Source organism: Hyalella azteca, unplaced genomic scaffold (assembly GCF_000764305.2).
Source record: "Hyalella azteca isolate HAZT.00-mixed unplaced genomic scaffold, Hazt_2.0.2 contig16986, whole genome shotgun sequence".
Lineage (NCBI taxonomy): Eukaryota > Metazoa > Arthropoda > Malacostraca > Amphipoda > Hyalellidae > Hyalella > Hyalella azteca.
Genome location: NW_025946789.1, coordinates 301,083 through 326,214, shown reverse-complemented (window position 1 = coordinate 326,214; position 25,132 = coordinate 301,083). Strand labels below are relative to the sequence as shown.

At 42.8% G+C, this 25,132-nt stretch overlaps 2 protein-coding genes across 2 annotated transcripts in view; one reads left to right on the top strand and one right to left on the bottom strand.

Annotated features, from left to right (window-relative positions):
• LOC108672949 overlaps positions 1 to 17,635 on the top strand; it is a gene marked incomplete at its 5' end in the record, with an annotated part of 34,057 nt that extends 16,422 nt beyond the window's left edge. Inside the window, 12 exons of the mRNA XM_047885123.1 lie at positions 343 to 353; positions 542 to 658; positions 2,311 to 2,606; positions 3,069 to 3,255; positions 3,942 to 4,099; positions 4,653 to 4,758; positions 5,112 to 7,398; positions 9,765 to 9,868; positions 10,306 to 10,417; positions 11,880 to 11,952; positions 13,643 to 13,818; positions 14,585 to 17,635. Coding sequence (XP_047741079.1) covers positions 343 to 353; positions 542 to 658; positions 2,311 to 2,606; positions 3,069 to 3,255; positions 3,942 to 4,099; positions 4,653 to 4,758; positions 5,112 to 7,398; positions 9,765 to 9,868; positions 10,306 to 10,417; positions 11,880 to 11,952; positions 13,643 to 13,818; positions 14,585 to 14,967 — 4,010 coding nt within the window. The remainder of the gene's footprint in view (positions 1 to 342; positions 354 to 541; positions 659 to 2,310; positions 2,607 to 3,068; positions 3,256 to 3,941; positions 4,100 to 4,652; positions 4,759 to 5,111; positions 7,399 to 9,764; positions 9,869 to 10,305; positions 10,418 to 11,879; positions 11,953 to 13,642; positions 13,819 to 14,584) is intronic.
• Positions 17,636 to 18,105: 470 nt separating this feature from the next.
• LOC108672950 (small glutamine-rich tetratricopeptide repeat-containing protein alpha-like) lies at positions 18,106 to 25,132 on the bottom strand. Its single transcript, XM_018160720.1, has 8 exons — positions 25,043 to 25,132; positions 24,003 to 24,204; positions 23,445 to 23,599; positions 22,738 to 22,887; positions 21,763 to 21,926; positions 21,245 to 21,383; positions 20,323 to 20,493; positions 18,106 to 19,337 (listed from the first exon to the last, which is right to left on the bottom strand). The coding sequence occupies exons 1-8, from the start codon at positions 25,048 to 25,050 to the stop codon at positions 19,223 to 19,225; spliced, it is 1,104 nt and encodes a 367-aa protein (XP_018016209.1). The 5' UTR covers positions 25,051 to 25,132; the 3' UTR covers positions 18,106 to 19,222.

The following is a 25,132-nucleotide window of genomic DNA, read 5'->3' as shown; positions in this document are numbered from 1 at the left end:
CTGTGGGGGCATGTAGCCCCTCTGTGGGGGCATGTAGCCCCTCTGTGAGGGCATGTAGCCCCTCTGTGAGGGCATGTAGCCCCTCTGTGGGGGCATGTAGCCCCTCTGTGGGGGCATGTAGCCCCTCTGTGGGGCATGTAGCCCCTCTGTGGGGGCATGTAGCCCCTCTGTGAGGGCATGTAGCCCCTCTGTGGGGGCATGTAGCCCCTCTGTGAGGGCATGTAGCCCCTCTGTGAGGAAATGTAGCCCCTCTGTCAGGGCATGTAGCCCCTCTGTCAGGGCATGTAGCCCCTCTGTGAGGGCATGTAGCCTCTCTGTGAGGGCATGAAACTTTGGCATCAGTGGTTCCAGACGTAACGACGTGGTGCTAGTTTTTTTTTTCAAATCAAGGGCTGGAAAAATTTAAAAATTCTGACCAGGATCAGTGAACACATGATTAAATTTGGTCACTGTTTCTGTTCTATCTGCTATGTTTGCGCGATCTGGTGTATGTTCTTTGAATGTTCGCTGTTCTGCTGACGCGGCTGTCTGGTGTTCACAGGCACAAGTGTTCAAGAACAGCAATCGGGTGGAAGTGTTGAGGAACAGTTTACAAGTGGAAGTGTTCTGTCCATGCGAACAGTCGCAGCGTGAGCTATCCATGTCGCAGCTGTTTGAGGTAGTGCTCTTTGTTCTTGTTTGTTTTATGTGTTGTTGTTGGAGCTTGTGTGATGTATTGTTTTTGGGGCTTGTGTGATGTATTGTTGGGGCTTATGTGATGTATTGTTGTTTGATTTGTGGCAAAGTTTCTGTTGTTGCTCCCGCAATCTCGCTCTAACTTGGCTCTGTCAACGTCACACAGCAACTAACCGGGCAACTAATTTTGATAAAAAGTTGAATTTATGTTAAATGAAAGTTATTTGCCTACTTGAACGTTATTTGCCTACTTAGTTGATAGCTATTGTATCTGTTATGGTGTTGCTGTTGTAGCTGTTATGGTGTTGCTGCTGTAGCTGTTATGGTGTTGCTGTTGTAGCTGTTATGGTGTTGCTGTTGTAGCTGTTATGGTGTTGCTGTTGTAGCTGCTATTGTAGTTATTAATGGGTTTCCACGTGTAGAAAATGTTGCATTTGTATGCATTTATATCTTAGGCCAATTATTTTTTCTAAAGTTCTTAAGTTGGTGACGGGCAAAGAAATGATAACGCAGCGTTGAGCACGAAATTTCTGTAGAAAAGTCATTTTGACGAGCCACGAGTTTGAGTTTTAAGGGAACTACCCTAAAATTTTCAATTTTGGCGTTTTCCGGTTTTTGAGCTCATCTTAAAGCTGGAATTCTGCTCTTTCCAATGGTACCACTGCCATCGCTTGGGGTGGAGTTCCTTAACTAAATAGACCTAAGAAAATTAGAGCGGCAAGACTACATATCTTGGTGTATCTGGCATCTGAGCTCAGTTACCCTCCTAACATTGTACGTAGAGGTGCGCTACAAGTTGCTGCTAGCACCCTTGAGTGGATTAAGCTACAGAAACCTGTAGTTTGGTATCCATGCTACATTGAGTGCCTATTTCGAGGCGCACGGGACTTTGTCGCGCCGTCCTGAAAAGTTCAACTTATTGTCACGGAAAACCTATCTCCTCCTACAGTTTTCAAGCTACAGCAATGAGACATACACCATTCGATTCGTAAGGAAATTACCTAAAAATTTGATGATCATTTTTTTTGAATTTCTGTCTGGTTCATTTTTTATATGGGGGAGAAGGGGGGGGAGGGGGAAAAAATGAGAAAAATGGGATAAAACGCGCATAAAAAAAACTAAGGGGAAAATGAGAAAAGTGATCATCAAATTTTTAGGTATGGTCCTTACAAACCGAATGATACGTGTCTCGATGTTGTAGTTTGATATTTGTAGGAGGAGATAGATTTTCTGAAGTACCCCTTTTTAGCCGTTTTCTATGAATTTCACGTTTTCTATCAATTTTTTCGAAAAATTCATAGAAGCAAAATGTTATTTTTTTTTACATTTTACGTATGTATTTGAAGTTTCATGATGATCGGACAATAACTGTAGAAGTTTTTCCGGAGGGTAGTCGGTCCCCTTAAAACGCGTTGAATTGCCAAATAAGGTGTTATGGAAATTTTTAAAAGCGAGGCCCTATGTCTATTGGACTACAGTTGTTGGATCAATATTAGAGCTGTGGAAGTACTAACAATTGCAACATTGTCACCGCTCATTGTATATTAGTGCTAGTGCAATGGCTCATGGCGTTTCACAACAAGATTGCCATTATCGCTATATTCCTATTTTTACTTAATTTTATTGTGACGGCAGATCTCCCCCAGCCGCGTCAACACCCGACGGGGGACGGACCCAACCCCCAAGGACGGCGGGGGCTGGATGACGTCTGACAACAGAGGGACGGGCCGACGGGCCCAATATGGCGACCCGTCCCGCCCGTCCACACGCAACCACACCACGGACGACAGCGACGGCAGCAGCCTGAGGGTGGACGGCGGGGGGACGACCACCGACCACGACGGGGACGTGGAGGACTGCAGTGAACAGGACGACGTCAGCACCGAGCCTGAGCCCCCCATATATTACCCCCACCACGGGGACGCCGTCAGGTGGGTGCTCTCCTTATATCACCTTCACTATAATCACCCTCACTATAATCACCCTCACTATAATCACCCTCACTATAATCACCCTCACTATAATCACCCTCACTATAATCACACTCACTTATAATCACCCTCCCTATAATCACCCTCACAATAATCACCCTCACTATAATCACCCTCACTATAATCACCGTCAGCTCCTGAATTATAAGGACCTACAGTCTATTTCTTAAGACTTTTTATAGTAGAGACTTACAGTAAAGGCTTTTATGAAATGTCTCTTTATCATGCACATTATCGGCAATTTTTTACAATACCTATGACTTAATCCTAACTTTAACTTGATAATAACTTAGACTTGACCATAACTTGAGGTAATAATAACTTAGACTTGAGCATAACTTGACCTAATAAATTTGCTGTTTAATAATAACTTTGACCTAATTATAAGTTTATTTGCCTCAGCGAGTTCCAAGTGACCGCAATGGACGCGGATGAACTACGGCGGTCACAGCGGCGGCACCGCAGCGGCGGGGCCGGCAAGCCGGCGGTCGCTGCGCTGCTGAAGGAGGCGACCGGCAGTGGCGGTCTCCCCGCCGCCGCCCTCAGTCCCGCCATGTCGGGGTCTCAGGAGAGCGACGAAGAGGAAGAGGTCGGGGCGGGAATTCATTAATTGTACTATATACTTTCAATAATAAGTAGTATTTAAAATAAGTGGCTGATTATTAAAATAAGTGGCTTAAAAATAAGTAAAGCTGATAAGATCAGCTTTTTTATTATATCTTGCCTCAAAATAACTAGCCGAGTTTATGGTTTTTCTATTCTGATTCAATTTTTTCATGATATATTTCTAATTCAAAGTAAGATTACCTCAAGTACATCATGGCACGTCACCACACTCTGAAATTTACTACAACAATAAGCCTCTAGCGTGTGCGGGAAAATTCCTTTAAAATCTATATCTCTTATCGCTGAATACAATTATTTGATTGCATTACTAGGCTTATGATTTGAGCGTGAGCGCCATATATCTGTGAGCGCCATTTAACTGTGAGCGCCATTTAACTGTGAGCGTTATTTAACTATGAGCACCATTTAACTGTGAGCGCCATTTAACTGTGAGCTCCATTTAACTGTGAGCGGCATTTAACTATGAGCACCATTTTACTGTGAGCACCATTTAACTGTGAGCGCCATTTAACTGTGAGCTCCATTTAACTGTGAGCGGCATTTAACTTTGAGCACCATTTAACTGTGAGCGCCATTTTACTGTGAGCACCATTTAACTGTGAGCGCCATTTACCTGTGAACGCCATTTAACTGTGAGCACCGACACAGGTGAGCACGCCCAGCGGAGAGAACGCTGAGCGCACGCTGCTCTCGATGCTCAGCTGCGAGAGCGTCGACAAGCTCGGCCACCGCGAGTCCTTCCTTAAGAGCACCTACGAGAGTCTCGGCTCTGACCCCCGCCCCAGCGACAGAGACAACAAGAACAGGTGGGCCTCAGGCACCTACGAGAGTCTCGGCTCTGACCCCCGCCCCTCTGACAGAGACCGTTTCGTGTCGTGCAGCATATTTTACCTTGTAACATAACCACATATCGTTATTGTGCAACGTAATGTAACATTACAATATATTGTTATCGTGCAGCATATCGTATCTTGTAACATAACAACGTAATAATGTATTGTTATTGTGCAGCATATTGTACCTTGTAACGTAACAACATATCATTATCGTGCAGCATATCGTACCTTGTAACGTAACAACATATCATTATCGTGCAGTATATCGTACCTTGTAACGTAACAACATATCATTATCGTGCAGCATATCGTACCTTTTAACATAACAACACATCATTATCGTGCAGTATATCGTACCTTGTAACATAACAATATATTGTTATCGTACAGCATATTAAGCCTTGTAACGTAACATATCGTTATCGTGCAGCATATCTTACCTTGGAACATAACGTAATAATGTATTGTTATTTTGTGCAGCATATCGTACCTTGTAACATAACAACATATCGTTATCGTGCAGTATATCTTATCGCTTCAACGCGCGTCACAAGGACGCCTCGGTTGTGTCCGACAAGAAGGAAGAGCTGCTCAGGAAGATCGAGGAGACCCGCAAGAAGCTGCAGAGCGTGAGTCCTGTTCATAAGAGTTGCCTTGGTTTTGTCATCAATGTGTTTCCATTTTCTTAGTATATTTACTTGCCATTTGAAACGTGTGCATTAGTATGAAAATATTTTATTTTCGTTTGGCATGAATATTGTTGATGAATTACTTTATTTATGGGCAATATTAGTCAGACTGATTACTTCAATGCGAATCAATATTAGTTCAATGCGAACATTAACGTAATTTCAATGAAACTATTTAGAGTAATTTGCATTACACGCCTCAATTTTAGATGCAACAATTACATTTTAATTATGTGTAGAAGTTTTGACGAAAATCATAGTTTATTTTCAGTCGTATTTATACTCGTGTTCAGATCGGATACAAGAGCAGCTTGCGCAGCAGCAAGAGCATCTCAGACCTGAGCAACATCCCTGAGAAAGACAACGCGTTCATGTCTCTTGGTGTTGGTGCAACACCCACGCAACACGGCAGCGGCAACACAGGTAAAACAGCGTGGCTTTCCTCTCTTCCTGGGGACGCCTGTTCTTCCTCACGTGAGGGGAGAGTTGGGGAGGATGTGCATCATTGGAGTTCAGTGACGAGAGGCGGCGAGGGTTCCTTCTGTTGTTCGAGTCGTGCTCTTCCTCCGTTGTTGTCTTCTTCTTCCTATAATGAATCAGATCGATGTGTTGAATTAGATGGTCGTGACGTCGGTGGTCAACCTGTCAGCAGTCGCTTTCTTCTTGCCATTCCTGCTCATATGGCCAATTCTGGGGTGTTAGCTGCCCTTAGCAGCTGTCATGTCACTCCCGAAAAGGTCATGGACAACAGTCATGGCAGAGCTGCCAGTACCCCGAACAGTACCCACGTCAGAGCTGCCAGTACCCCGAACAGTACCCACGTCAGGGCTGCCAATGCCCCGAGTAGTACCCACGTCAGAGCTGCCAATGCCCCGAACAATGCAGCAGCAGTCACACAGACTCTCACTTCATCACTTCCTTCACCAAAACCTTCTTCTTGTCCGCGCGATCCCAAGGCTCTCGTAAAAGCTCCACTCAGCGAAGACCGTTCGCGGCGTGAAGTGTTGAGGCCTTCAGCGCTGCCTTTAGCTGCCCGCTTCTCTGATGCTTTGGACGCGGCGAATGGAAATGACGAACGCCACCAAGACGACGTTGTGCTCGTTGACGTCGGAGGCGTTGTGTTTGATGACAAGGACGTGGCTATCGGCGACCGCACGACTGGTCAACGTCTGCTGCTGGAACTGGAAGTTTATTTTCGGGATTTAGAAAAGCTTTCGATACATCCACTCTCCGGAGCTGCTATCCCCTACACGGTTAGAAAGAAATCTGCAAACTCAGTGCATTTCTCTGAGAACTCCGAGACAGCGTGTGACAGCACCGAGTCTGGGAGTGACACTGTGATCAGTAATGAGACGGACTACAGCTACGACAGTTTGGATGACAGCGATGGCAATAACCTCAACAATTCTTTTAGTCTTAATGACGGGGATTATGAGAAGACTGTGAGTCACGAACTTGAGGCAGGCTATTTCATTCAAGAACGTTCGTCTCGGAGAGACTGCAATGAACAAGATGAAGACGAGGTATTCACTTCAGATGGAGCGAGTTCGTCATATGGGTTGTCTCGGTCTCTAGACTGTGGATCAGTTTTGCTTCGTAATGAGGAGCTTCGTTCTATATCAGACTCACGAGAATCTCTGCAACGACTCTTTGTCTCTCATCAAGACTTCACTCGCAATCAAGAGACAAGTTCAGAGCTCACAGAATTCAAACGTAAGTTTCAAGAGCTGCGCCCACATCCTGTCTCTCGTTCTGTGCACCTGGACTCCCCTCGCTGCTGGTCTGACTCTGGTTTACCTGAGGCAGATGGCGTGTATTTTGATCTGACAACCACGACGAATGCCCATCAGTTGATGGGCAACGGGCCTTACCGGCCCGGCATCAGGCCTCACGAGTCTTTGTGTAGGACGAACTTCGAGCCTTCGTACCGACCGTCACCTGCAGCAGCCAGATCCTACGCGGATAAATCTGCCGTGGACGCTCTGCTGAGGTCAGGCCAGCCTGGCTTTGGAGGCAACGACTTAGGTAATACTACAACATCTGTCATTGAAGATGCTTCGGAAGCCTTGAGCTTCTCATGGCACGGCGATGTCAGAGCAGCGAACTTGAATAACTTCACTCATTGCTTCGGTGCCGGTATAGAAACAGTGGAAAATTTTCATGCGTCCTCACCCTCAAAGAAAGACATTCCCAAGTCCCCCGCCGTGCTGAGAAGGGTGACTCAAGTTCCTTCTTTAAGTTGTGATGCTGCCTCGTTCCCTCCATTGAAGAAAGACGAGTCTTCTTTCGTAAGCGGGAGCGCTACATTGCCAAGATACCAGCCTTTGAGAACCTTGCATGGCGGGACGGTCTCCAACGGCGCTGCCCTCAAGAGATATGTTCCTAGTGACGCCCTCGTGAATCACTCCCCTCATGCCCCTAGCGACGCCCTCGTGAGTGTCTCCCCTCATGCCCCTAGCGACGCCTTCGTGACTCACTCCCCTCATGCCCCTAGCGACAGCCTGCGGCAGAGGCCTGGTCGCGCCCATAGAGTGTCTCTCGCCAGGCACCTCACGCTCCCTCAAGTCCTGCCCTCGAAACGTAAGGCGTCTCATTTGCCTCTTGCTTCTCCTGTGCATTTGTCAATTCTTTTTTTGGCCTTCGGTCTTGCATATACCAAGCATTCGCCCAAGCAAATTTGTTCCTGTCGATTTGTTTACTTTTTTGGTTTTACGACTTCTACTTGGTTGCTTTTACGACCTCTACTCGGTTGTTTACACGTTTTATACTTGGTTATTTTACGACTTCTACTCGGTTGTATTCGTACTCTTCTCATGTTTCTTCCGGTTGACGGAACATTTACTTTGTTGTTTTTATTGTTTTCTCGTTTCGCAATTTCTATTTCGTCGTAGCTTTTTCGTTACGTTAGTAGCTCTGCCCAGTCGCTGCATGGATGTTGAATGTTAGTCATGTTGAAAGTTAGCGTCATCTTTCTATGTTGACTTTAGGTTATTGATCGTTTATTACCTTCTGTTATTGCTGTGTGCCTTATGCCTCGTGTTCCTTTAACCGACCGTGTAGGGTGATGACGTGTAGAGTGAATGTGAACAGTGAGAGATGAACTGTACAAAAACTCTAATTGCTTGACGCATTAATTTGATCATTATTAAATGTTTGTTTGGTCAATAGATGCGGCTACTAAGGTCGTCAGTAAATGCATCTGTAAATATGTAGCCTTTAAAGTTAGTTATTTCTGTGCATCTGTGAGACCATTAGTTAAGTACCTCTTATTTATTACCCCGACATTAGCAATTAGTAGAAGCTCCATTGACGACACGACATGAATGTCTTCACTCAAGTAATAGGCGCGACAGAAGAGGCTAGTGTGGTGGGTGCATTTATAAATGTGTTGTGCATGACTGTAGTGCATCACAGTTACTGACACTGTGGTGCATAGTTTACCACAGTGACAGGCAAGCACCAATGTGGTGCACCAGTACACAGCACCACAGTGACAAGCAAGTGTAGTGCACCACTGTAGAGCAACACAGTAACAAGCAAGTGTAGTGCACCAGTAGAGTGCAAAACAGTGACAAGCAGGTGTGGTGCATCAGTGTTGTGCACCAGTGTAGTGCATCACTGTGCTGAGCATGTATGGTGCAGCAGTACAGTGCACCACAGTGACAGGCAAGTATGGTGCACCAGTACAGTGCACCACTGTAGTGCACCACAGTGACAGGCGAGTATGGTCTACCACTGTAGTACACCACAGTGACAGGCGAGTATGGTCTACCACTGTAGTACACCACAGTGACAGGCGAGTATGGTGCAGGTGGTGATGGCTGCAGCGGTGACTCCCACGACTGGTGAGACTAACCCCAACCCCACCACTGGTGAGACTAACCCCAACCCCACGACTGGTGAGACTAACCCCACCCCACGACTGGTGAGACTAACCCCAACCACACCACTGGTGAGACTAACCCCAACCCCACCACTGGTGAGACTAACCCCAACCCCACCACTGGTGAGACTAACCCCAACCCCACCACTGGTGAGACTAACCCCAACCCCACATATCCAACATATCCACAATTTCCTACCGGCATCTCTTTTCATTTCGCTAGTTTCTTCGTTTATTAAACTTAAAATTAAACATTAAACTAGTGTTTGCTAGAGATGCTCGCTGGATGATCAATAGACTCTTTTTTTATTATGCGTAATGTTTATTGTTTATTATATCATCAAATATATTGCTATGCATATATTTCTGTATTTATTTCTATATTTAATTTTATGCATCTCCGTGTTGTGCTCGCGTAATGTCCGTGGACGTTCATAGAATGTAATTTTATTTAATTAATTTACGCCTAATTTGATTTATGCATCTAACGTTATTGTGCATGTCAGTTTCTATTAGTAGGCTTTAACTCATTGCATTAATAGATACGCTCGCATGAATTTAATTTGCGTCCAACTTAATTAGCTTACGTGTACGTTCATAAAAAATAAGATATTTATCGTATGTTATAAGTTTAGCTCTCAAAATATTATTTCCTTGCAGTTAGCAATATTAAATAGATTTATGAATAAAGAAAAATATTTATTGAATATACTGAGTTTAGCTCCCAAGTTCATGATTTATTTTTAGTTATGTGGTAATGTAAAATAGATTAATGAATGAAAAAATAATACCACATTTATCGGATGCAGTTAGTATAGCTCCCAAGTTCATGATTTATTTCTAGTTACGTTGGACTGTAAAATAGATTAATGAATGAAAAAATTATACCACATTTATCGGATGCAGTTAATTTGGCTCCCAAGTTCATGATTTATTTTTAGTTATGTGGAAATATAAAAGAGATTAATAAAAAAATACAACATTTATTAGAGGCAGTTAGTTTAAATCTTAAACGAACATATCTTTGAAGTAATCGCTTGTAACGCTGATGTTTTGGTCCCAGCGGGAGGACGCAAGAGTCGGTGTCCCGGCAAGTCCCCGGGCCGCGGGTCCCAGCAGTTCGGGGCCCCTGTTCTGCGCTCCAACTCCGTCACCAGGATGGACCAGGTGGGTCTGGGGGACCTTTTTAGGGGACGGGGGACCTTGGGGATGTGGGATCTTGGGGACGTGGGACCTTGAGGACGGGGGACCTTGGGGACGCGGGACTTTGGGGTCTTTAGAGTACGGGGGAACCTTTCGGGGGATCTGGGAAACGTGGGAACATTGTAGGCCTTGAGAACTTTAGGAGGGTTCTAGGAATATGGGACCTCATGAGGGTCCCTAAAGGACTGGGGACCGCAGGGATGCCCTTGATTACCATCGGGGCCGTGTGTGATGTGTACAATACTGAACAGCTCTATACTACTGAACTCTATAATACATGCTCTATAATACTGAACATGCTGTGTGTTTCCAAAATTCTCTTTTCGCTGTGTTGTGTACCTGCAGACGTGACATGGCTAACCTGTGTACAGGATGATGTTAATTGTATGTTTGTATGGCAGGATGAGGGCGGGGGGCGGGGAGGGGGGCGCCAGAACCCCCCCAGCGCCGCCAGCAAGATGACGCCCCGGGCACTTAAACGCAAGTCTTCTCTCTCCCAGGCGCTCTCTACCGGTCAGTAAACTTTATCTTGAGACTAGTTGACTATTGCTTACTGCTAGTTTATTACTAGTCACTGCCAGTTTACCATTGCTTACTGCCAGTTTATTACTAGTCACTGCCAGTTTACCATTGCTTACTGCCAGTTTACTATTGCTTACTGCCAGTTGACTATTGCTTACTGCTAGTTTATTACTAGTCACTGCCAGTTTACTATTGCTTACTGCNGCGGTAGGGGACATTATGTACTGCGTGCTACTTGCTCCATGGAGGGCTGGGTTACGACGGTGGGGGACATTATGTACTGCGTGCTACTTGCTCCATGGAGGGCTGGGTTACGACGGTGGGGGGCATTATGTACTTCATTGCAGTTTATACTTCAGTGCACTGCATCATGTTATTCAATGCCTCTCATCATTATTTTATTCATGGCATTACGTCATGACGTGCATCGGTGCTTAACAAGATTGACGTCATTTGGGTCATCGCCGTATAGGCTCCTGTTGTCCCGACATGCTCTCGTGCGCAGTCACGGACCTGGGCCCAAACTTTGCACCGCCTAATATCTCTCTCATTCAGATTCTGATTTAGACTCTGACTCGGGCTCTGACTGACTCGGACTTAGACTGACTCTAACTTAGGCTCTGACTTAGACTTAGACTCTTACTTGGGCTCTGACTCTGACTCGGACTCTTACCTGGGCTCTGATTCTGAGTCGGACTTAGACTCTGACTCTTACTTAGGCTCTGATTCTGACTTGGGCTGAGACCCTGACTCGAGTTTCATACTCAGACCCTGAACTGAATTTCATAGATGAGGACTTACAAAAAAAGCTTGGCACCCAGACGCAAGTTGCATCCTATAGCTTGTTTAATTACTTGATTATTTTTATTTCCTTCCCAGTGTTTGCTGTGGCGATTGTTCATCCGTATTTCACTTACGGATCTTTGTATAATTCTTGTTTGATTTATGCATGTTTTTTTTTTCTGCACACTCATTTTGTAGAGACAAAGGCTGCTCTATCAAGGCATGGTTACTGTAAAATTACTCGTTACTGTAAAATTTACTGCGCATTATGTACTTTGTTCATCCAATTTTCGGGCATGCTAATTTTTTATATTTCCGTTGAAGAGTTCAGTTTGTGTTAGCAAATGTTCCGCTAAATGCAACAGCCGGAGAACTCTGCGGCACGTGTCGACCACAACCTGCAATGCTAGCTTTTATAATGATTCATTTAGATTGTTTTCCAGTATTATTGGGACACCATATATACCGCGGTACTAACATATATACCCCAGTAGCACCATATACGTACCGGTATGTCCCGGCAGCACCATGAAAGTCCCAGAAGCACCATATATGTCCCAGTAGTACCATATATATCCCGGCAGCACAATATCTGTCTCAAAAACACAATATATGTCTCAGTAGCACCATATGTATCTCGGCAGCACCATAAATGTCCCAGTATGACTTGTGTATCTCAGTAGGCGGCCTGGCATGCCTGTACGAGCCGTAAGTGAGCGGGACCTCACTGCAGACCTCAACAGGTTAGTGTAGGTTATCAACAAACTTTACGCAAAATGCCTCTAACGCTCCGCTAACTTGACGGTTTAACCGCAGGAAAAGAGTTAACTTGAACGCAAAATGCCTCTAACGCCCCGCTAACTTGACGGTTTACCCGCAGCAAAAGAGTTAACTTGAACGCAAACTGCCTCTAAAGCCCCGCTAACTTGACGGTTTAACCGCAGCAAAAGTTAACTTGAACGCAAAATGCCTCTAACGCCCCGCTAACTTGACGGTTTAACCGCAGCAAAACAGTTAACTTGAACGCAAAATGCCTCTAACGCCCCGCTAACTTGACGGTTTAACCGAAGCAAGACAGTGCGAACGCAAATGCTTATAACGCCTCACTTACCTGACGGTTTAACAGGAAGGCAGTTAATCTGATTGCAAACTGCTTTTAAAGCCCCGCTAACCTAACGGTTTTCACCCCCGGGAGAAACTCATCGATGCTTACGTTTGCATATAAAAAATAGGCGCAATCGCTGCACTAATCATTTAACAAGGCTCGTGATTTGGAAAAAATTACATACTGTATGCTTTGCCTGCCTATCAGTTATTTTTTTGGCAAGACCCACTAATTTTATTCAGCTAATTAATCAAACAGAGAACTGTTGAGCCGCTAGCCTGTGCTGCGGCTCAATTGCGCCCCGAACTTGTAGTATCTTAATATTATTAACGGCTCGTTTGTGTGTCTTTAATGAGCCTCATGTAACACACCTCATTCTCATATTTACTGTTGTTCTATTTACTGTGTTTGGTTTGCTGTAATATTAGGGTAGGTCGGTACACCCTGGGTCTTGTTATTCGCAAAGTAAATTTGCTAGTGTAAAACATTCGCTCTTACTAAATCTGGAAATTGCGCAATTCTGTACGCATTTACTGACTCATTAACTTTAACCTATAAATAAGATTACTAAAATCTTGTAAGCTACTACTTAATAATAAATGACTTCTAATAATAATTAATAATAACAAATGGATTACTTGCTGGTATACTCACAGACAAGGTCAACCAGCAATTATTCAATAATTTGAACAACTCAAGTTCCTTAGAATAAGAATTATAAACTCTCATGTAGGTAAGAAGTTGTAACATTCCAAATTATAAACTTATTCTCATGCTACCAACATTTGTGTTGAAATATCCACCGTTCCCTTAGCACTCGAGCAATTTCAGTTCTCGTGAAGCTCAGCCCCAAAAGTCCAGTAATCATTTTATCTTGTATGCAAACTTGCACTTGTATTTATTTGTCATATGTTTCTTGATGTCCGGAAATTTTATACCTGAATATATTTTCGCATTATTGGAGAGATGCCGTGGAGGTTTATCATTGCACTTTAATGTAAGTTAAAACACCGTCACTTGCTACTGTGATCTGCTTTACCTCGTGCAGTTATTTCTTTGATTATCAATTTGATCCCCCACTCTGATCCCATTTTAATCAAACTTTGATTCCCTCTCTTATCCCATTTCGATTCAGCTTTGATCCAGGTTTGATCTCCACTCTGATTCCACTTCAATCCCCACTCTGATTCCCTTTCTGATCCTTAAGTGATCCCACTCTGGCCCTCCGTTGTTCCCATTTTTATTTCCACTCTGATCCCCCTTGCTGCTCCGACATTCTCTGGGTGCTGACATCTCTGATTGCTTGTGCTGACGCTGGCTCGCCGCAGGTCCCTGACGATGCGCAGTGCAGGAGGTCAGCTACGGACAGGACCGTCCCCTCGTCGTCAGATGTCAGCGTCTGACCTGAGCAGACCTTCGTCAGCCGCCTCAACCGTCGACCTCAGTCCTGACGACTACAGCGCCCCAGCGTCAGCCTTCCCTATAGACCTCGAGACCATTCCCCGTGCGTTCCCCACACTCTACACCCACTCCCCACACTCTGCTCCACTCTCCACACTCTACCCCCACTCTGCTCCACTCTCCACCCTCTGCCCCCCTCTCCACACTCTACACCCACTCCCCACACTCTGCCTCCCACTCCCACACTCTGCCCCCACTCCCCACACTCTACACCCACTCTGCCTCCCACTCCCACACTCTGCCCCCACTCCCCACACTCTGCCTCCCACTCCCACACTCTGCCCCACTCTACGGCCACTCCCCACACTTTGCCCCTACTCTGCCCTCACTCCCCACACTCTACACCCACGCTCTGCCCCCACTTCTCACCCTCTGCCCACATTCCCCACACTCTGCCGTATCATACTTTACTCATATACTTATATATGAGTATACTCGTATATACTCATAGTATTCTCATGTATGCCCTCATACTTTATACCTACCGCTCATATACGAATGAGTTACATTAAAAGTTTTATGATTAATGCAGTTGTTCGGTGATTGGTCAAATGATTGCTGCTTGTGCATTCGCTGCGATTTGTTGGGTGAACTGCCTAAAGTGGGAATGATGAAGTCAGGCTCACAAGCTTTAATTAATAATGATTTCAATTAAATTATTTACTTACACGACAAATGTTTACAACAGTAACTGATTTAACCGGGCATAACCTTTTAAGCGGACGCTGTCTTCTTTTGAATAGGTGTGAAGATTTCAAATAGAAGGAATACGTTTATGAAAAGAAAAATTTATTTTATTTCTTGTACAGTTACAGCCAGCGTGGTGGAGAGCCTCTGTGAGTGGGCCGTGGAGAGCTGCGAGCGACTAAGTCAGGTGTGGTGGAGAGTCAGTGCAGAGACTGGAAATTCAGGACAGCCTGGTGAAGAGCAGCAGCAACGAGCCCTCAAAGCCCTCATGCTGGGGGCTGCAGCGAGGGCACAACATGCCCTCTCACCCCTCACATCTTCCGTCCACAGCCCTCAGATGATGCCTCCTGCCATGGCCGCGGCATTGGCGGCCAACCAAGGTGGCGGCGGTAGTGACAAGGACCCCAGGGTGGTGGCTATGATGCAGCAGTACACTGACATGCTCGTTAATATGGTGCAGCAGAAGATGGCGCAGGCGCAGCCATCACCCCCGGGACCAACATGACTGTAAACGGTGTGGCGAGGACGGTCTTCAGCATCGCTGCCCTTATCCTTAGTCTCGTCTGCGAGCTCGGTTAAAATACTTAGCTATTTGTCCATATCTTTTAGAATTGCAACGCTTCCATCAACTCTTATCATCTATTTGTCCTTATCTCATTGAATTGCTGCGTTTCCATCAACTCTTATCATCCATTTGTCCTATCTTATTGGGATTGCAGCGCTTCCACCAACTCCGATGAAACAAACACATTTGCTGTGTCATCCCACGTTCCCATGCTTCTCAACTTTATTTTATTTCCTTCAGCAATTTTAATTCAATACATTCCATGAGCTTTAAAATATCAAGTGTCACAGCTTGTCTAACTTTCTCAATTTTTTATTTGCTCACACGCGACTCAAGCTTTTAGAACGCGTCCGGAGCACGAGCATGACGTTGCATTTTCTCTTGCACGAGAAGGGCTTTAAAGGTTAAAGGATTTATATCGATTAACCGACAAGAACTGTTGACTTGGCATCGCCACACTGCGCTCCAATTTTTTATATTCTGTAAGGTATTATCTTGATGTTCAATCTGAGGATCAAAGAATAATCCTCTCTGCACCTCGATGAGCAATGAACGATGTTCAACATCTCGCAATAAATTTTTTAGCCTTGACTGTCTAACAATCAAGAGAAGGTTAGTGCGCTTCACCGGTGTCCATGATGATGAAACCTCTCGTGTGTGATATACGTCTTCGATAACGTGTTTATGTCTGTTGTTAGGCACGCCCGTACATTTTAACTCGTCTGCCTGTGCTAACTCACGGAATAATAATTATGTTTATTTGAAGTACTTCGGCCTTGCGTGCGATGCATTGCATTTAATTACACGTGACGTAAGAAGCGAGAAGCCGACGTGTGACCGGGCACTCGTCACGAATATTATCTGCTGTACTTTTACTATGTACGAATTTGTGTATATTGATTAACATTGCTTGAACACCAAGTTTGTGCGTGTATTTTGTGTTCATAACCAATAACTTTTAGAAGGCTTAGTGCCTTAGCCATGCCATTTGTTTATAGCTTCTCTGTACGCTAGCCATCTTAGCTTTTTCGTAAACACGCCAACTTGCGATTCATTTAACGCTTAGAATTTTATTTGTACAAAAGTTGACAGGGTCGCGTACCGTGATGATACGAAGCCTTGCATTGAATCTCTAGGTTAATGCTGACGCTTCTGTGAATGAAGGATTTGTAATATAATACACAACGGTTCGTTTTGTGTGCATATTTGAAGTACGAGGTCGGACTTTGTTCTATGCGTGATGGTGACGATGGTCATGTTCTTAAGAATGTTAGTACCTATCTTTATATATTCTAGGTGCTCTTCCATGGGACGCGAAAATTTCAATAGTTATTTTTTTTAAGTGCTGCTGAACTTTTGTCTAACCGTAGGCTACCGCCGTACACTAGACGGAAGATTTATCGCTGCGTTCTTAAAAAAACGCGACTGATTTTTTGCCTGGTCATTTTTTTCAGTTTTAGAAAGAATTTCTCAGGTTTTATTCTACAGGCAGACGCTTGTCAAGCATGGCTTACTTTTATAAGGAGTCGCTGGTAACCTCAGTTTATGTTAGGGCTGAGGGCGTCAGGTTTCTTCTGATGCTGGAAAAACACGTGTTGGAAAAGAGAATGCCAATAAACGTCTTCCTATTTGGTTAATTAAATTCAATTGTCTTGATATGCACGGTGTTTAGAGGGCTAGTGTCAACAAACAGGACTGTTGAGTTGACCCACTGTCAACACCCTAGATTTTTGGGTCTACACACTAGATTGTCCTGTTGTGTTATGCACTGGATTGTTGTTTCTGTTGACACTGGACTGTTGCCAGCAAGCCGGCAACTCCTGTCAGCTCGCTGGTGTCCATCTAATGTGACAGGCTGTCAGTCGCTCCCCCTAGTCGTCACGAAGTCGCTGTGTTGTGGGTTGGTTTTCTCGCACTTGTTTTTAAACACAAAAATGGCGCACCCTTTCTCGTGGCTAATACATTTTTGACAAATTTTTTTTGCCGCTTTTATACTATTAATGTCTAACTGAGCTGAATCATCGGTAATATGAGACTCGTTTTTGCCAGAGGTTGTTCCATTCTTTTGAAATACTAAGGACTTTCAGACGCGGATGCCTTTTCCGATGTTTAGTAATTACTTGCCAATATGTTGTGCCGTAAGTTCTATTTCCCTCGCTTCATTTAACTTTTTCTCATACCAACCGATTGAAAGGAATTTTTCTTCATATAAGCTTTTAATTTCTTATCAGCAGATGAAAAGATAATTTTTTTTGTGCATTTAAAGCACGCCTAGCTTTCAGCAAGACAATATTCCAAACGGAACTTTAAACTGATGAGTTGTGCCAAGGCCGTGTAGGAAAGAGTGTCGTTAGCCCAGTGCCTTATTCCCATCGTGGTCATGTTACTTGCTCCCATAACCGCCCCTCCTCCCCTCTCATTATAATTATCTTCCATTACAAGTGTAAGGAATAAAGGTAGGCTTGTGCAACAGTGTGATGCAAGCTAGGCTTGTAAAGAAAGAGTTTAGTTTATGTATACTACGATTTCATATTAATTCATTGTACATTATCGGTCATCAGTTTTACGGTCTTCATTAACTTTCTCTAATAAAATATTCAAGAAATAATGAGTTGTTTCTTCATGGCCCTTGAAGATAACACCTCATCGGTGTTCGAGCAGGAATGTCTAGCAATTAAATGGTGTGTCAACTATTGTCATCAATATTTGTTCAGTAAGAAGATTATAATTCGTACAGATCATGCGCCTCTGCAATGGTTGCGACAAAACAAGGAAAAAAATTCTAGATTAATGAGATGGGCCTTGTCTCTTCATGGATACGATTTCAGGGCGGGCTGGGGACCAAAATAGGCGCGCCGCAGTGACGCTGGACATTTCCGACTTTAGGAGTTGGAAATGGGTTTTGAAATCGGCAACTTGCCGATTCCAAAACCGCGAGGAATCGGCAGCGCACAGCTCAAGGGTGGAAAAGTCGGCAAAGTGTTGCATGTTGCGTGTGGCCTTCAGCAAATGAAATGTTTTCAATCAAGACGTGGTTTTGAACATCAATTAATAATGAAAGTATAAGAAAAGTGAACAAAAGATCAGGCGTGTTTTACTCACTTATCCTCATTTCAAAGACGACGACATGATTGAAAATTGGAAGGGCCTCAACGTTTTCTTATAAATGCGATGAGGAATTTTTCCGCAGTGCCGTGGAAGATCGCACACAATAATCGACAGCTTTAAAGAAAGAAAAAAAAAGATTGTTCCTTCTTCAAAAAAAAAAAAAAACTACAACTAAAGTATTGAAACAATCAAATTAACTCCAAGTCACCTCTTCATTTAACTTATACTAAAATAACATCCTAGCAAGATAACATATTAACTAGCAAACGTGCTCACATAACTCAAGAACAAACATGATTAAAGGAAATCTCATCCCGATTAATGATTTCAAGTAATTTATTATCAGCCACCTGGGCATTTCATTATACGGCCAGCCAGAAATAGAAAGCATGCTTGAAATACAACAATCCAATACGCAAAAACAATGAAAATAAACACGAATAAAAGCGCAAATGAACAACCATGGCCGACGCTTCAATCGTTTATTGAGCTTCCATGAGCGCAGATCTGACGAAAAGGCGGAGCAATAATAGCAATCTTTCCCATGTCGAGAGCCGTAAAATGACATTCATAAGTAAGGACTTTCATAGAAAAAAGGAACGGCAAGGAGCACGAGTCGATGCTTCAGGAAAAATCCAGAACATTTACTGTGCTAAATCTGGAGGAAATTCACACTTGGCGGCGGGAAGGGGACAAAAGCTTAGGATATATCGTATCAAGACGACACAGCTTCATCACGGGACTTGGAAGTCGCCTAGTTTACTTGTAGCTAGATAAAGAACATGAAAAAATTTATCATTATGCATGTTCATTGTCGGTTAACAATGCTTTCTCGACGCGCCATGACTAAAACCAAATGCAGATTAAATTTAGTAAAGAATATTACTTAATTTAAGTTACCATTGAATCAAATGAGAATTATTTTATGTGCAGTTGCTATGCTGCACACAATGTCGAGTAAGAATACTTCAGGTCATAGTTATTACTATTGCGAGAGTCTTATCTTTCCTGACGCAAGAAATGGTCGGTAATATGGTAAACTTTAGCAAGAACAGAGACGTTAACATGGCAAAGGAGGAACAAAAGCTTATGATTGAGGAGGACGCTGCTGTGAAGGGGGCTGTTGGTCTCCCATCTGGGAGCGCAACTGGGATAGCAATTCTGGGTGTTGACTCTGCATCTGCTCAGCCAACTGCCGGCCTCTGCACGTGAAAGATGAGTTAGTGAGACGTGACATCAACACTTCAACAGCAGCACCCAGCCCTCCATGGAGCAGGTAGCCAAGCACCACATATGTCCCCCACCGTCGTAACCCAGCCCTCCATGGAGCAAGTAGCCACGCACCACATATGTCCGTGACAAGACACCAACACTTCAACAGCTGCTGCAGTGACAAGACACCAACACTTCAACAGCTGCTGCAGTGACGTGACACCAACACTTCAACAGCTGCTGCAGTGACAAGACACCAACACTTCAACAGCTGCTGCAGTGACAAGACATCAACACTTCAACAGCTGCTGCAGTGACAAGACACCAACACTTCAACAGCTGCTGCAGTGACAAGACACCAGCGCTGTCACACAACGCCAACACCATACATGACATGTAACACACTTGTGATGTTACACATTTGTGATATTACACTCATATATCATCACACTACTAGCTTCTCTAGAGACACATGTAACAATACGGAATTTTATGTTTCCGTCCAACTATGGCTTGAGGTTAATGAAGACATTAGGTAGAGGCAATATTAGTATCGCTACCGCTTATGCATAAGTACTGAAATAAATTCACTGAACGCAATTATTTAATACAAAAATATCTTTGGGTTGAGTAGCACATGAATTGATCTACAATTCGAAATCATAAAACATGAGATAAGGCAAAAGTATCATTATCTTAACGCAGAGGCCGCCAAACTACGGCCCGCGGCTAGGTTCCATCCGACCGGCCGAGGATATCTCGTAGTTCAACATTATGCGTACAAAACAGAGAGTGGCGTTTATTTATGTTTATTCATTTCTGTTACGCATGAACTATAAACAGTAAATGAGCGTGACCGGCCGGCGAAGGTTTCAAAAAGCTTGCTCTTGGCCCATGGTGAAAAAAGTTCGGAGGCCCCTGTCTTAGAGTACCTAATAAAATTGACGTTGTACTGAGGATCCTAGCAGGACTCACGCGTTAAGGAGAGCAGACATGTCAGGAAAGCCTCCTCCTGTTCCTCCTGCAGCTGGTGCTCCTCCAGCAGCGGGTGGGGGAGCCGTCGCGGAGGCGGAGGACGTGGCAGATGGAGCGGCTGCTGGGGCTCCTCCTCCTCCAGCTACACCACTCGACAAAATGTTTGTCATCCTGCCCACCAAACACAGTGCTGTACGTCACACCCATAAAAATAGAGGTTTCATTGTGTCCAATTTATTGACACTTTCTTATACGTCACACCCAGAAAAATTAACCCGTCATTATGTCCAATTTATTGACACTTTCTTCTACGTCACACCCAGAAAAATTAATGTGTCATTATGTGCAATTTATTGACACTTTCTTCTACGTCACACCCAGAAAAATTAACCCGTCATTATGTGCAATTTATTGACACTTTCTTCTACGTCACACCCAGAAAAATTAACCCGTCATTATGTGCAATTTATTGACACTTTCTTCTACGTCACATCCAGAAAAATTAATGTGTCATTATGTCCAATTCATTGACACTTCTTTATACGTCACACCCAGAGAAATTAATGTGTCATTATGTCCAATTTATTGACACTTTCTTATACGTCACACCCAGAAAAATTAATGTGTCATTATGTCCAATTTATTGACTTTTTTATACGTCACACCCAGAAAAATTAACCTTTCATTATGTCCAATATATTAACACAATTTCTTATGCGCAGCACAAGCAGAGAATGCGCGTATCAGTGACACGCCATTTTGCCAGGCCAAATTTTCTCGGGATCCATACAAGGGCTTAAAGTTAATCGCTATTATGACAAGTGTCGTATCTCAGAGTGCGGGAAAAACTGGCGAAAACTTGAATGAAGCAAATAACTCGCTTGCTATGTTGTCTCAGATGACATGTTGAGGTGATGCTTACATGTTCTGCATGTTGGGGTCGGACATGAGCTGCGTAGCAACGTTCATGAGGGCTGGGTTTGCCAAGAACCCTGACAGATCAGGAGCCCCGGAGCTGTTGAAGGCGCCAGCAAGGCCTGCCAGACCACCTCCCCCCGACACTGTCACACGCGCACTAATCTTAACAGACGGTACTATGCTCTTATATATAATAATTATATGGAACTGCGCCGCCCACGGCCACGCTCGTGAGGCACCTTTGATAATCACATACGTAATCGCAATGGGGGCATTCAAGAGTTGACAAAATTGTATGGTGTCTCACAAATAGATTAGGCGCTGTATTGTTAACGCTTTCAAGTGCATACAATTTAACAAACTGGCATATGATTTTATCAACTTGGTCATTGAGGCATCTGGCTTGTCACAAGAAGACTTTTACATTCGTTACACTTATAATAAAGTGAGTAATTTTTCTCCTGCCAAATTGATCAATTGAAAGATATGGAGCAGGGGCGGCTCCTGTAACAAGAAACTCACGCAGGCCAGCAAGAGGATTGGCGGGCTGTTGGGCGCTAGCAGCAAGAGCCTCCTCTGCGATGGATAAGTTGGATGCGTAGCTCTCGTTCTCAGGCTCGAGTTCTAGCGCCCGTTTGTAGCAGTCGCGTGCTTCAGTTAACTTGTTCACGTTGCTGTACGCCAGCCTGCACAACATCGTCCTTATCAGCACATTGACTTCAGTGACACAACAAGAGAATAATCAGTTAGACAAACATCGCCATCACCATATTATGATATTTTTTGTGAAGTACCGTAGCGAACAGGATCACACAGTATACATATCATCAGCAAAATGCATGACATTCTTGAAGATCAAATAAATGTTGTATCAGACAGTTGCAGTAAACCAGTGGTTCCTAAACTTTTTCAGGCTGGCGCCCCCTTGGCTCCTCAGTGGATATCTAGCGCCCCCCACACACAGACACATATAAAAACAAACGCCTCTTTCTTGATATTTAGTATAGGTACTGATATTTTAAAGGAGAAAGGTTAAACACAAATGTGCATTTCACAAATAGAACCCGATTTACCATAGAAAAAAAATATTTTTAAGCAGTTTTAACTGTTTCAGCACTAGAAACCCAGGACGACTTGGATAAATTTACGGCCGGACTAGTGGCCGGTCTCATGGGCGGCCAATCTCCAAATTCAATTATCAAGGAATATCTTACAAACTAAACTTCAAACTGCCGCCCCCCTACCGCCACTTTCTTCCTCACTGCCCCCCAGATCCTTCACTGCCCACTTTGGGAACCACTGCAGTAAACAGACCAAGTCACCTATTCTTCCATTAAGATTTATGGTCAACTCGCAGATGTCTTCCGAAAGCATTTATAGTTTAATGATGGTATTTACTATACATACTGTAGAGTGTCTGTCATGAATAGTAATAAGGTAGCAATTGTGTTGTGAAGGCTGGTCAGCAAATGAGAAAAGTTTGCACGAGCTGCTCACCCCATCCTGCCGTAAGCTTTACTGTAGTTAGGTTCAAGGTTCAAAGCTTTCTTGCAGTCCTCGATGGCAGCATTGTGGTTCTCAAGCTTGCTGTGGGCTGCTGCTCTGTTGCAGTAGTAAACTGCGTTGTGTGGGTCCTTTTCTATTGCTCTGTTTTGAAATTAATTTTCATGTATTAAAAAGTATATACATATTTCTCTTAGGTGTAAAAGCACTAAATTTGAAGTAGGTACTCCATTACAAGAACAGATGTAGAAGCTAAGGTCGATCTCATGAAAAATAATACGAGTAAGAGGCCGGTAGTAGCATTTAATTTACATAAAATATATCACAAAAAAAATACATCACAGAAAAATACATCACAGAAAAATATATAACAGAAAAATATATACCTAACAGAAAAATACATCACAAAAAAATGCATCACAGAAAAATACATCACAGAAAAGTACATCACAGAAAAATACATCACAGAAAAATACATCACAGCACAGAAAAATACATCACAGAAAAATACATCACAGAAAAGTACATCACAGAAAAGTACATCACAGAAAAATACATCACAGAAAAATACATCACAGGTAAATATACCTACATCACAGAAAAATACATCACAGAAAAATACATCACAAGTAAATACCTACATCCCAGAAAAATACATCACAGAAAAATACATCCCAGAAAAATACATCACAACAACTCACTGAGTATAAGACTGTATAGAGGCAGCAAAGTCCCCTTCCTTCATTCTTGCATTCCCCTCTGCCTTGAGTTGCTCTGCCCGAGCCTTGTCTTCATCAGTTGGCAGCTGAGTGCTGCTGCCGCTGGCTTGTTGCTGAGGTATGCTGGAATTCACACACTGCACAAGATCATCAACATGTTAAAATTTAATAAGCTGTTTATTGTTTTTAAAACTCTCATATTTCAAATGATTTAAGGATGAAAAGATGTGTGCTGTGAAAAAAGTTATTTTAGGACGTAGATTAAAAACTCACCCCAAGGTAAAACTTCTTCAATGGCAAGAATTTTACATTAAGTAACAATGGACTTTTGATCACATTTAGATTATTTAAAATTTGATAACAACAGTAAAATGGAACTCAAAGGTGTGAAGTAAACATCAGACGGTTTTAGATTACTTAAAATTTGATAACAGTAAAATGGAACTCAAATACAGGTGTGAAGTAAACACCAGATAATTTTAGATTATTTAAATTTTGATAACAACAGTAAAATGGAACTCAAAGGTGTGAAGTAAACACCTGACGATTCAGAGCTTCAGAGAAGATGGCATAAAGCTCAACATTAGGTGCAGGTGAAGCAGGTAGATTGTAAGCCGTCTCGAGACACTGTAACGCCACCTCCACACTCTCGGCTGCCTCTGCCCCCAACGCCGTCTCTCCCTGTGCCAGCTCACTGCGTAGGAACTCCACAAAGGAGTGCACTAGCTGCTTGCTCACACTTCTGTTAACAAATTTAAATTTTGTATAATATAAATTCTGTATAATTTTAAATTCTGTATAATATAATTCTGTATAATATAAAAATTTAAATTCTGTATAAATTCTCAATATAAAAAATACTAGTCAAAACAGGAATTATTTTGCAGGGAAAAAAAGCAATAAAAATTACCAATAGGTACAAGATTATGACAGGAAATTCAAATAATTAATGGGTTTGTTATATAAACATGATAATTCAAATTATTAAAACAATTTATTTTACTAGGCATCAATTTTTTAAGCAAAAAATATAAAATTTAGTCACAAATAGACAATAAATATCTTGAAATAAAATCAAGATTCAAAATCATGTCAAATTCTATTAGCTCTTAGTTAAATTTATCCCAACTGTGTAATCCAACCTAAAATGAATTAAATCAAGCATTAATGCTTCATTATGTAATCAAAAATATTGTGGACTATGACAAAAAAATCTATCCAAATGAACAATTAGGGAAATGATTCAAAATTAATTTTATTTACAGTAGCTCAAGTAGTACGTACATTTTAATAGTACATTTTTAGTAGTACATTTAATTTTCCCACAGTAGCTACAGTAAAAATAATAATAATCTTCATGTTATTATTATTATAGTATTTTGCCACAAAAAATTTAATTAAATTAAAGTGATCAAAATAAAAATCTACCTACATAACAATGAGCAAACAATATACATACAATTCTCAAAAAATGAGCATGAATTTCCATTCATGGAATTCTATACATAACTATTTTGCTGCAAGAACCCTATCATTATTTTTCTTTACATAATTAATCAACACCAATGAAATCTACTCACCTGTTCATTGTTGTTGATTGAATTAAAACCAAGTAGAATGTCCTAGAAAAATTAAATCTTTTTTATGCTGAAATAATTCTTGAACTCATC